The sequence below is a fragment of the Uloborus diversus genome, chromosome 4 (assembly GCF_026930045.1).
Source record: "Uloborus diversus isolate 005 chromosome 4, Udiv.v.3.1, whole genome shotgun sequence".
Classification (NCBI taxonomy): domain Eukaryota; kingdom Metazoa; phylum Arthropoda; class Arachnida; order Araneae; family Uloboridae; genus Uloborus; species Uloborus diversus.
In genome coordinates, this window is record NC_072734.1 from 118,660,854 (window position 1) to 118,674,383 (window position 13,530).

At 30.6% G+C, this 13,530-nt stretch overlaps 1 protein-coding gene across 5 annotated transcripts in view; it reads left to right on the plus strand.

The window, feature by feature from the left end:
- The window catches only part of LOC129220339 (heat shock factor protein 1-like), a 62,104-nt gene extending 50,712 nt beyond the window's left edge, over nt 1–11,392 (plus strand). For all 5 annotated transcript variants that reach the window (XM_054854745.1, XM_054854742.1, XM_054854743.1 and 2 more), the window contains 3 exons: nt 1,498–1,551; nt 8,558–8,594; nt 8,696–11,392. In XM_054854745.1, the coding sequence (XP_054710720.1) occupies nt 1,498–1,551; nt 8,558–8,594; nt 8,696–8,985 (381 nt within the window). In that variant the 3' untranslated portion in view covers nt 8,986–11,392. The remainder of the gene's footprint in view (nt 1–1,497; nt 1,552–8,557; nt 8,595–8,695) is intronic.
- The last annotated feature ends 2,138 nt before the right edge of the window (nt 11,393–13,530 follow it).

Here is a 13,530-nt window from a genome sequence, read left to right on the forward strand (position 1 = left end):
GTTGCATACCCAGGAACCATTTTTGAACTTAAAAGTTTCAGTAAGAACAGCAGACAAATCATATGAACTTAATTCTCAAGGAATCCATCAAAATGGTGATAATGAATAGTGTTGTAGCACAGCAAATCAAAAATTCCTTTTTTAAATCTATAATAATTGAACTCGTTCCTAAGACAGGAGAATGACATGAAACCTGGGGCCAAAGTTTAAAATGATGTACCTTGATGATTTAAATAATTTAATTCATTTAAAGAATACTATTTTATGCCTTTAAGTATGCTTAATTTTGTACTGCAATTTGAATTTGTGGAATGTTGATATAAAACTTTTAAGCAATTTAAGTCCATTTGAAAAACAATGGGGACACGCCAAATGTGTGACTTTCTGATTATTAAAACATTTTTGTAGAAAAACCTAAATGAGCTATTTATTTAATAAGTGTAGAATAACATCATATAAGTTACTTCTAACTATTAAAAAAGTGAAAACACTTTCTGAGTTAAACAATTTTTGTGTTAGGCTACTGGGACATAATATTGTTAGGATTTTGGAGAATCACCCATATATATATATATATATATACGTAATTTAAAGTCTCACTCCTACATAGCACAATGGCAAGTGTACTAAACAACAACAAGAAACTCAAAAGAATATTAACAGTGTAAATTGTAAACCATGTAAATATGAAAAGTTGAACAATATGAACAATAGAATGGCAGTATCGTTATCAAAGAGCTGGAGCAGTTGGCATATTATACTAATTTGCAGGTTTCTATAGAGATCGGATAGAGGCTCCAGCTCTTTGATAACGTAGCAGTTACTGTCCATTCTATTGTTCATATTGTTCAACTTTTAATATTTACATGGTTTTCAATTTACATTGTTAATATTCTTTTGAGTTTCTTGTTGTTGTTTAGTACACTTGCTGTTGTGCTACCAACGAGTGAGACTTTAAATAATATATGTAATATACATTTAATACTATAGCTGCATTTGTGCTGCCTAAATGTAGAATATTTTACTTCAAGTTTTTATAATTATATATATGTATATATAATATGTAAAACCGTTTGTCAAGTACTATCTTCTGAATTCTATGCTCTAATTTCTCCGGGGATTAAATGTGACAGATCTACAAAAGAAGGGAAAAGGCATCATATTAGAAATAAATTCACCATTATGGTTATGTAAAAAGTAGAAAATTTTCTGCAATCAAGGAAAGCAATCTGTTTTTCTTAAATACAATCTGTTTGATTTTTTTTTATTCTCATATCAACTGTTGAAAGCACGAAATTACTTTAAATTGTGATCAGAGTTAAAGAGTTCTAAAACTGAGGCTGTTTAAAAATGAAATCTCATATAGTTTTTCAACATTCAATGATATCCTCTACTGATATTATTAAAAGTGTTGCACTCATTTTAAGGCAACTAATGAAATTTAAATCTAATGGTTTTTTTTAAAATTAATTATTTATTTATTTTTCTTTTGTATAGCTTTTCAGCTCTGATGATGTTGCCAACAATGAATCATTAATTGGAGATATTTCTGTAAGTATCATTGTTCAAAAGATTTTGATTTGTAATTCCTGGAATTTTCACATAATGTTGGAATGTTTTCCCTAATTAATAATTGCTGTAGCACAGTCTCCAGCAAGTAAATTTCGTGGGATTCCATAAATTTTGAAAATTCTTCTCAGTGTGCTAGAAAAAAAACTCATATTCCTCAATTTTTGTTTGTTTATTTATTGATTTTTGCATCTTGTTTTGATGTGAGATGCACAAAAAAAAAAAAAAAAAACTCGAGGGGCAGAGTTGTTGTTTGAGTTTGGGGTTGCATGTCCCCGAAAGAATTCAGATGTTTGCATGGAATTTCAAGACGTCTGACAGCTTTATCTTATTGCAACATATTGGACCATACTCACGAAATAATATGTGATACAATAGCTAGGAATATTTAGTCAAAAATCAATAAGATCAAATACATTTGTGGCCTTGAGCCACTTTTTCTGATGTAAAGCAAAATGCTTCAAGGTGGGACGACCATTAATCTTAAGTAACATTTATGTTTCAAAAACTTGATTTTTGAAAAAAATTTCATGCATTTGTAGAGCCAAGTATGGCAGCCTTAAATAGTTAATTTTTTTGTAATTTCTGAATTTTTTGAGCACTCCAAAATTGTTTGGTGGGTGCAGTTTTCTACATTTTCCAGTTAATGCTTACCTGCAAGTTATTCTCCATTTCAACTAAAAACTGAAACAATGCACAAGATTTTTCTAAACTTTTCTATTTCTTCAAAGTCAAGGGTTCTTACTGCAACTTCTTTCTTCAGATTAAAATTTTAAAACACTTCATTGTTTGTTTCTGAATTATTTTCGTATTTAAAAATTGTTGAAAAGTGACTTCACTTGCTTGGTTACTTCCTTATACATTGTAAAGGAAGTATTGTATGTGGCGAAAAAAATTTCACTCAAATATCAGCCTAATTTTCGATTTTGCTCACCCTCGCAGGAATGTTGAGTTGTTTTTTTCGGCCTGATCACACGTACATATTAAGAATGTATGGACGCCCAAAACATCCATTTCAACAATCCCTGAGTTAATTACCACAAATTTTCTCGTGATGTATGTATGTACGTATCTCGCATAACTCAAAGGCGGTATGCTGTAGAAAGTTGAAATTTGGTATATAGACTTCTATTGGGGTCTAGTTGTCCACCTCCCTTTTTGGTTGCATTCGAATGTTCCAATAGAGTTTTTTACACCTTTTTGGGGAAAATTACAAGTTTTTGGGGGCGTTAATTTCAGTACAAACTCGAGTGATGTTATAATTTGGCACTATATCGCCAAACTTTTGCATGCCAACATGGCAATATATCACCAAGTTGGTTACAAATTTCAGACCCCAATGAGTTCCTATTTTTCCTACTTTTTAGAGCTCTCCTTATTTTCCTGCTTTTTTCTCTTTTTTTCCTACTTTTTCTTTCTTTAGTAAAGCACTTCTAATTGTGCATTGATTCTTATTTTTATAATGCCCCACCGATAATTTTCTGCATGTTTCAATTTTGAAAAGCAAAAGAAACAAGCGGATCCTTAGCTTTTCATTGACTGATTACAGTAATTTCTGGAATGAACGCTGCGCTGTCTGCGTGTTTAAAAGTTAAATTTTCGTAAGTGACTTTTTTGGCGTTTATGATCGTCTTTTCTCATTATCGCCCTCAGTCCTACTTTTTTAATGAAATAATAAAGAAATAGATACTGGCACATTGTGATGCAATTATATATTATTTACCTGTCAATTAGAAGCTTTAATTAAAGTAAACGACCGACTGTGCAAAAAGTGCCGGAAAAACTGAATTTCCTATTCGCCAATTTTTTGTGTTGATGATTACAAGTGAAATTGAGCTCTATTTAAACAGAAAGGCAATGTAAAACTTTAAAAGAATTGTAAGGAAGCAAAAAATGAAAAACCTGTACACTGTACATATTTTATTGTTTTATTGATGTTAGTACAAAATAAATGCGACACGTAACAGAATCTCACAAAAACGGACCACTAAATAATCACTGAAACTAACTTTTTTCATACATAAATATGATTATTGTTCCATCTAAATCGTAAACATGACCATAAAATGTATACATTTTCATTTTCTTTCCTTGCATAAAGTGTATTTGCAAAAAAAAAGATGAAAAATAAAGGTTAGGTGAGAAAATTATGTTTACTAAAGGTTGCTAAGAAACTCATAAGGAATCTGGGGTTGAGGGGTGTGTAGAAAGGTTGTTTCGTTCCAGAATTTTTAAATTCCCTCAAGTTTATTTCAAATATCTTAGTTGTAACCAGTAACATTGTAAAATCAGTTTCAAGTCTTCCCTTTTGGCTGTTGATTATCGTTCCTGGTCGTTTTAGCTGCAGTAAAAATCATTCAAGTTAAGTAGATTAATTTTTTATTTTTCTCTCGATTTGTCCAAATTAAAATCCTCTAATGTTGCGGATCAAGTTGAATTGCAGAAGAATGAAGATGTATGAAGGCGCAAAAAAGTAATTTCTTTTATATTTTTAATTATTAACTTTCATTTTAATCCGATGCTCGTATAAATTAAAAATTAGGTTTCATACACGAAAATTAGCTTTAATTTTAATGTTTTAGGAGATTTTTAGGATAAAATAAGATTGTTTCCATATATCGAAATTTCTATATATCGATTTTTTTCCGGCAATTTGCTACTTTGATATATGGAGGTCCGACTGTAAACATTCTAAAGGAAAGAGAGCAGTGAAAAGATATTAGGCAAAGATGAGTGATTGTAGGTTCTGCTAGATGATTTGTTTTTTTATTCATTTTTGATAAAACAGTTTGTTTTATTTACGTGACTTTTTGTTTTTGTGAAAGCATATTATTGTTTTGTAAAAGAATGCTAAGGCAGGACGAAATTGCAAAAATGCTGCAAGAACTAGAGGCTCTAGATCAAATGGGAAGCAAATACTCCCTGAAATTCTTTCATGTCTCTGGCCAGTATATTATACATCTTCCACAATATTTTGAACTGAGCAGCTATAAATGCCTGAATTTTGTTCAGAACATGTACAAAAGAAAGTATCAGCGGGAGGATTTTTTTTATTACGTTTAGCAGAAGGAGAACTCAGAAAGGAACATATACCAAGTATCAACAAACTTTTTCTAGCTTTAAGTAAATTTATGTAAGTGCAAGATTCAGTGGAGTAAAAAAAAATATGATATGTCAAACAAAGGAATGTAAGGGTAAAAAAAGACTTTACTTTGTACCACTGTAAGATATCTGTATGTCGATTTTGATAAAAAATTAGGAAGATTAGCTCGTACAAAAAATGCTGCGCAGACGAATAACCTTGTAAGTACAATTATTTGTTATTTTCATTTTTAGTAAAAAAAAAATTATCTACTTAAATATTGGGTTTAAAACTGTTTTCTGCAAAATTTGATAAATTATCCTCTTAGTTTGTTGTAGATTTCTAAAATGTTCTTAAAAAAACGATACAACGCTAGATATTTCAATCTCGCTTTAAAAAATATTTTTTGATGTTTCAATATATAGATTTAAAACTTCTCTATCCTCAAAAAGAAAATAGTAATTATTATAAATTAGTTTACTTTAACTTCATTTAAAAAAATATCTGGCATTATGTAGGAAACTACGCAGATTTCTACGGGGATCAAAATGACCCCTGCCATATTTCTAGGTATACAAAAACTGCTGTAATTCTACTGTTAAATCCCTTTAATACTTCAAAAGTACTGTTAGTTCATTTTTGGGACAGTTTTAAATCAAAAATACTGTTAGTTTATTTTACAGTAGAAATAAAATTTAAGCTAAATTTGTTTCCTCTTGACGTGTGTGTGCAGTTCCTATCTCTTCCTATTTTTTACTACTCTTTCCCCCTCAAAAAACCGTTTCGGGGTCTGAAATTTGGCGGAAAAAATTATTTTTCGAATCTGGTTTCAATTTCGAGCTATTGACGATATTTAGAGTGTTATCCACTGAATCACATTAAAATTGTCGATATTGGGGAAAATAAATCTCTGTAAAATGCTTCTTTGCATCCACAAGCTAGGGGTGAAAGTATTTATAGTGTTACCTTGCTTCAAAGTACTATTATTGTTAAATTGGCATAAAAGGAAGTCATGTGGTGGACACATCAGCTCATTTTACTAAAGATACCTAGTTAGCAACTTAAAATAAACACTTTTCATCAGATCATATATTAATTTCCCATTTCTTTAGCTCAGTATCAAGCACATTTCAAAGGAACTGCAACTTGCCTAAGATACATTTATATCCCAGTGGCGGCTCCAGAGGGGGGCCATGAAACCCTCCGAAAGCCGTTGTGAGGGGTTCCCCCCCCCCCCCCCCCAAAAAAAAAACACATTCCAAAAATTTTCCAGGAGCGAGTCCCTAAACTCCCTCTCTCCAATGTCATCGAAGATTGTCAAAAATTTTCAGTTTTTGGAGCTTCAATTCCTAAAAAATATCAGGGGAGAGCCCATGATTTTGAGTCCTTCCCCTGACACCAAAAAGACCCATTAACATTACATTTTTACGTTACCCTGTTCCTACCCCCTACGTCATAAAAGATGGCTCACAACTACATTTTCATCACTACAATTTCGAAAATTTTGCAGAGAGGTGACCCCATGTCCTTCTCTCATCTTTCAAAGACCGTCTCAAACAATGTTTCTACATCGAAAAGTTTCTGGGGAAAAGTTCTGAACCCCATGTCTTCTGCTACATCAAAGATGGTCCACAATTGCGTTTTTAGGACTTCCAATTCCAAAAAAATTTTATGGGGGAGAGCCCCCGAACCCCCTGGGTTTTTAGCATCACTAAAGATATCTAACATTGCATTTTTGAAGCTCTAATATCAAAAAACGATTGGGGAGAATTCCTGAATCTCTTCCTTTCCCTTCAAGAAAAAAAAACATAGCAAACAATTGTGCTTTCGAAAATATACCCTTAAATTTCAAAACATTTTCTGGAGAGGGACCTTCTATCTCCTTTCCTCTTATTAACCACCAAACAGTCTAAAAATTCGTTTCTGACAAAAACGTTCCTTAGAGAGCCTGCAAGCACAAATATTAAACAACTCAGTCTACAAACAAATTCATAACTATCTTTAAATTTTATTTTAAAATGCAATTTTAGTATTTCATTATGTTCGGTACCTTTCTTTTATAAGGAAAAACGTTCAATTGAGGACCTGAATGGCTACTAAAAATAATTCACGAGTCCTCAAACAAATCAAAAGTTGAAAAGGGTTTAATTTCGATAACAGATCCAAAATATTAGTAGAAATTCGTTTTTTTTTAATCCTTGGTATTCGAAACATAACCCTTATCCAAACTCTTAGAACAATACACATTATTCGAAAAAAAAGCATGCTTCAGTTCTTTTTTTTTTTTTCATTAGTCCCCCCCCCCCCCTATAATGTATTACTTAATCGCCCCTCCCAACAGGATCGTCTGGATCCGCCACAGAGCCGAGTAATATTTTTAAAAATTAGAGTTAAGATTTTACTATTTTAAATTCAGTCGACTTTTCCTCCATGCATATGAGTGATTTTAGTACTTTTTTGTTCAGTGAATTAAAAAAAATTTGCAGAAAAGTTAAGCTTTACTTTATTAGATTTCAAAACTAATGTGTCATAGTAGATCACCGATAAGGGTCTGGGGCTTACCGCTGATAAATGCTCGAAATTCAAGTCCTCAAAACTCTATTTCCGGTAATCTTTATTAGAATAAGGGGGGGGGGGGGGGTCATAACCCTAAAGGACCCTCTCTCTGGATCCATGACTGCTCTAACCTCTATTCCTCAAGGAAATTCCGAACTGTTTTAAACTTTGTTTGCTTGTGTCAACTCCAGTACCTAAAACACTGCAAACATTTGATTGTCAGCTGGAACAAGAAAAAGAATTATCTTTAAATTTGATGGAAAACTTCTCCAATATTTTGGAATGCAAAAAAAAAGGAAATTTGTTTGAATCAAAGGTGACTCAAATCTATGAAGAACAAGATAGATCAGACAGCAAATAAATTATTTGGCGAACAGCCCAGAACACCCCCTGATTTACTTGGAAGTTTGCGACGTGGATATCTATTCACATATTTTTTCCTTGTTTAAATTTTTTTCTACCCTATTCGAAAATCGTCCTCAAAAACAATGGCACCCCCCACCCTTTATATGTTACAAAATATTCCCTCAGAATCAGAGTCTATCAAAAAAGCGAAAAACAGTTCTTAACACCCACCCTAAGAACATCCAAGTAGCAAACTGAGTCACTGACCCCTCCCCCCTCTCATGGGGGAACCCCTGAAAAAGACTGATATAAAGAGGATGCCTTCTGGGAAAACTTCTTCTCGTGCTGCCACTGATGTTGCCCCTGGTCTGGTATCTGAATGTAACTTGAATAAATTTGAATAGTAAGAGAAAAGTTTCATTACTACAGATCTGCAGTGTGATTCGTATGCAACATGCAATGTTTCCAACATTTTTTTCTTTTTTTTACAATTAAAAAGATCACACCTTTTTTAGAAATTAGACTTTAAAAAAAATTAATTAAATAAATAAATACTAGGAAAATGAAAATATTTTCTGACTGCAAGGTATCCCCCCCTCCCCCCCCCCCCCCCCGTCATTCCATTAAATATAAGGACTGAAGGTAAAACTTTTGACTGAAGAAAACAAGCTGTCTTGTTTCAAGAAAAATTTGAACTTAAGTTTTTCTTGTTTGGGAATACAGAATTTTTCTTGTGAGTTAGTGCTGTTATTATTGCATCATAAAATAATTGGAATAACTATAGTCCTACATTGTTAAAAAAAAATCTGTAGTGTTAGCTGTATGTCTTATTCAACAAATTTAACATTGTTAGCCTCAAAATTCCATGGAAAATGCCAACATTCATTTTAAAAAAATAAGTTATTAAATGTTTTAAATGTCTGCTAATGTTTAACTGATTGGTAGTGTTTGTTAAAGAAGGTAACACTGTTTTTGTTATGACTCAACGTATTATTATTTTTGCAGGTTGAAAACATTAAAAGTGAACCTATTGATATTGTTGGTGAGTTTTGTAGTTAGAACTTATGTAGGTTTTGTGATGATTTTTCCTTAGAGCCATACTTTGTTTTGTAATTTTATTTTTAATTTCAAATATGTTTTCAGGAAATGAACTTGTGCAATTTACACCTTCCATGTTAGAAGTGGAGCTTAATGCAGACAGTAATCCTTTCTTTGATTGCTTGAATCAAGATGCACAAGTGCCCATTGCAAGTGATGGAACACTTGAACAGAAAGAGATTTTGAATGTTTTAAATGAACCTTTAGATCAGATGGCTGCATCAGAAGCTGCTGAATACTTCTTGGGCAATAAAGACACTCTTAAACGTAACTCCCCGAAGCGGCGGTCAAAATGTCCGAAATCAAACAAAAATAAAAGGAAGAAATTGAAATGATGAACCTAGTTTACAGCTCTTGGTATTAAAATTGCTTATCAGTGTGTACATATAAATCAGCCTGAGTTTTATATGTCTGTCCACTAGAAACTATGCACAAGAACTAACAGGTTAGTTACAAATGCAGGGATTTACTTTTCTTCTTTGTATAGCTTGTTTGGTGGGTTTGAAGGCTATGAAGAATAACTGCACTTGATTCATCGATCTGTGCAAAACAATAACAACCTGTATATATCATTCTTCTTAATTATTTGAGTTATGTACAATTATGTTCCATGGTGATAGTGACGATCTGTATTTATGATGAAATTGTACATCAGACAAGTTATCTATGATTGTTATGTCTCCTGGTTAATGCAAAATATGTACATAATAAAAGACAGTAAAATCCTTTCGAGTATTATCACCGACTTTGGTTCTAGTGTCTAACATCAACTGCAATGTTTATTCAATTGAAAAAATATTTTATCCATTTTTCGCCCTGAACTAAAAATTTAGCTTAAGCTTTAAATAAGGCAATTAGATTATGCAGTTTGAATATGTGAATCCCCTACAAACGCCAATGTAATTTAATATTCTCCATGTTTATTTAAATATAAAAAACTTTAAACAATAGAATCTGCTTGTATGTAGTTTTAACTCCAAATGAAATGTTAACATAATTTCAACTTGTTTCATTAATATCTTGGCATTAAATGTTTTGTACAAAGCTCTTAAGCAGTGAGCAAAGCATATGCTCTTTTATAATTCACCAAATGTACTTATATTTTTGTCTAACACTTGTTAAACCCTCCCTGTTTTGATTTTTTTTTTTTTTTAATCTTCAAATTCACTGTAATTTCATTACATTTTTTAAGGAAATAATAAGGCATTTCCGTTTGCTGTTTTTCAAAATTGGTTCTTGAGCAAATGATCTGAAATACAGCTATCATACATGCTTTTTATATAAATCTTCATGCATCCTCTTATTTCCATTTTTTAAAAATACATCTTTTGTTGTGAGTTTGTAAAAATGAAGAATCTGATAATTTTAAGGAGTAATAGATTTACGTTGATAGTGTTTTTAAAGTATTTAATAAAGTGAATGCATTTAAAATGTAATTTTCCATGCCGGTTTCTGTGAAACAAAATCCTAATCAACTTTTATTTGTTTTCATTTGTTCTGTTTTTCTCAATAAAAGACTGCAACAGAGTCTATTTTTTGGAACGAGATATTGTCGATTAAATCTAGATAATCTTAATTCTTCTTTTTTCAATACATTTGTGCTTGCAAAAAAAGAAAAAAAAATATTGTTATTAAATCTTGTACATAAGCCGTAGTGATCATGAGTAAAGCAGACTTGCATACTCTGATGCCCAAACTAGATGCTCTCAATAGATTTTCATTCACTAGATCTTCATTCATGCGGTTGAAATTTGTACTGGTCATTTGTAAATTGCAGATGTAAAAGATTTGTCATACACTGAGATTTTTTTTAAAACTTTGTTTATATTATGCACAAAAATATACAAGCTTATGGTGTACGTTTTTTAGTTACTTTTTAATATTATTTTTTCACATTTTACTAGCTCAAAGTTTATACATTTTGTAGAATTTTGCTTCAGAGGTTTTAAACAATGTCTCAGAACTAATTTTCTGCAAAGTTGTTTTTTTTTTTTTTATTTACCTTGTTTATATTTTAATCATGACCTAGTTTATCTGATTCATGTACCAATACCTTGCTATATTGGCATTTTTTGCTGTTGTCAAAAAATTTCAATATTTAATGCTTGCACAAAAACCAAGTCTAGCAATTATTCTATGTGTACAAAATTTGAAAATATATTCATGATTAGTAGCCTATTAAATTTTCAAAGTTCAGGAACAACAGAATAATATTTTTATGCATAAGAAATATTAAACTTATTTACTTTAAAAAAAGTGTAAAGTTGAATTTAAGCATAAATGAAAGAGTGTCAATTCGATAACATAAACGTACTAATACCAAAACATTGTTTTATGATCGATTTTAATTTGTGATATTAAGTTACGCTGTGGAAATAACTTTTTCTTGGATAGTCTATAGCTATTTCAAATCAGATAAATTTGTGTGGAAAAAAAACCTATAAAGAACAGCAAAATTATATACTTGGCAAGATTCCCACTACATTATATTGTTACTCTATTTAATTTTGTGTTATCCAGAACATATTAAATATTTTTAAAATCTGTGTTGCATATTTTTGGTTCATTGTCTGTATTTCAGATATGTGTGGCAATAGTTATACGTAGAAATTAAGATACTTCATATAATAATTTTGTTCTGCTTTTTCTTCTTCATTCTTATACAAACTTCTTTTGCTGTTTTCTGATGTTAAACTAATAGCTGTGATTAAATGTAAATGATGGATTTCGAATAAAAGGTATTTTCACCATTTTATATTGTTTCAAAGCAGATGATTTACAAATGAAGTTGTCTGATTCTTACCAAAGCTAAATGGCACATTGGTACACTTAGTTATTTTAAAATCATCGCAGATGAATAATTGTTTACTGCCGTGCTAAGCACAAATGTGCTATCTGCACCTTTTGGCAAATTTGAATCGTCACCAAGTTGTTATTGGTAATTTAATTTACCTAAATCTCAAGTTTTATGGTGATATGCGAAAACTAAATATTAGACAAAGCCTAAAGACAAAAAAGGTATCTGCTTATTTTGTGCACTTTGCTACATATATTTGAAAGTAAGTGACAATTACTGAACATTTAAAAGTGTATTTATCTACAATACACTTTTAAATGTTCTTTTAGTTAGTTCTTTTTTCCTTCACATTAATGTTGATAAAACTATACTTTAGTAACACTGCATTTAATAGCAGTTTATTGCAACAGAGTGTTATAATGGAATTTACCTTTTAATGAAGTAGCATATAAGGGTTGATAATAAAACTTATACCTAACATAAATAAATGGTTTGTGTAAAGATTTAGGTTCTTGTAGCAAAAATTTTCAAAATTTCATTGTTATGAACATCAGTAAAATTTGCATTTAAATGAATGCATACATTACTGAAGGAAGATGTTGCTGGTATAAATACTGAAAACCCGAAGTTTGGTTGGAATTCCGAATTATTGGTAAATTTAAAATGGTTCAAAAATCTTAGGGGTTTTTTTTTTCTTTGTAGTAAAAACCGCACTACGAAAAAGGGATTGAATGAAGCATTCGGTCTGGTCGAATCATGAGATGTGACTCCACCGATTCAGCCTATAATAATTTGTTTAGAAAATTCATTTTTACAATTATAATTTTATAAATTATTGACCTTAAATTACAACACCACTGTACCATACAACAAAATCTAGTGGAAAATTGTATTTAATTAAAGAGGTGTGCTGAACCCTTGGAACCAGAAATTGTGCAATATAATCGACAATATATTCTATTTAACTTGAAAGTTCCCAAGAAATAAATAAGTTACATTAAATTAGTGTATAATTATATGAACAACTTGAGTTGCTTCAAAATGAAACAGTCAAAATATTGCATTCTTGAAACATTTCTAGCTTTGAAACTTCCAAAGATAAAAAAAATCGTACCAGTTTTTAAAATCTACTGGGACAGATGTCGCACCCTTAAGAAATTTCTTTTAAAATTATATTTTATTGTATTGTTATTAGTATAAAATTTCAGTTTTATTTATCTAAATATATTGATGTAGCGATGAAAATTTACTCAATTCCCAGTCATTGATCAAGATTATTAATAATAATTTAGGATTATAAAATATCCAGAGAACTATGAAACCTAAATAAAAGCTGAATTTTTTTTAACTTTTAGTTTTTATAAACCTTAATAAAAGGGGAATGGCCCTTCCTTGCGCATCTAATTTTGATCTAAAATCTAAATAAAGCTCTCTAGATAATTAAATTCATTTACAAAATGAGCATTGATATAAGACTATAAAAGGAAAGTGAAAGAAATAAAGTTTTGATTTAATTTGTTAAAGAAAAAGGTTTTTGTGTGTGTGGATGTACAAGGTCAATGTGTGAATTCACGTACATTGTTAATTATACTTTTATTTCTTTGAAAATTGAACGGCTTATTTTGCCATTATTCTTCTAGAAATGAACCAATTTGTTCTTCCTTATCTTTCAAAGATAAAACCGATTTAAAAAAATACATTTTTCTATTCATGTTATTTTTATTGTTTATAGTAAATGCGAAACAAAAAAAGTAAGTTACAGAAAGAAACAAAAAGTATTATAATATAATAATGCAAAATATATCAAAAATAATAACTCTGCTGCTATAAATTAACATTGAAGTTACTGATATTTTTATATTACTATTATCTTGATATATTTATTATCAGTGATCAAATGGACATTCAATTCTGTGTTCGATGTTCAGTCGACTCTCAGAACTTCTTTGCATTTTATGTCAATGCCTAGGGTATTTTGCACTACAAAATCCCAGGGGAGGGAGGGCCGTTATCTAGTAAGTAGTTTTTTTTTTTGGAAATTTAAAACTGCTGCTTGTGAAATAAGTTGAGCTGTTCTCCCTTC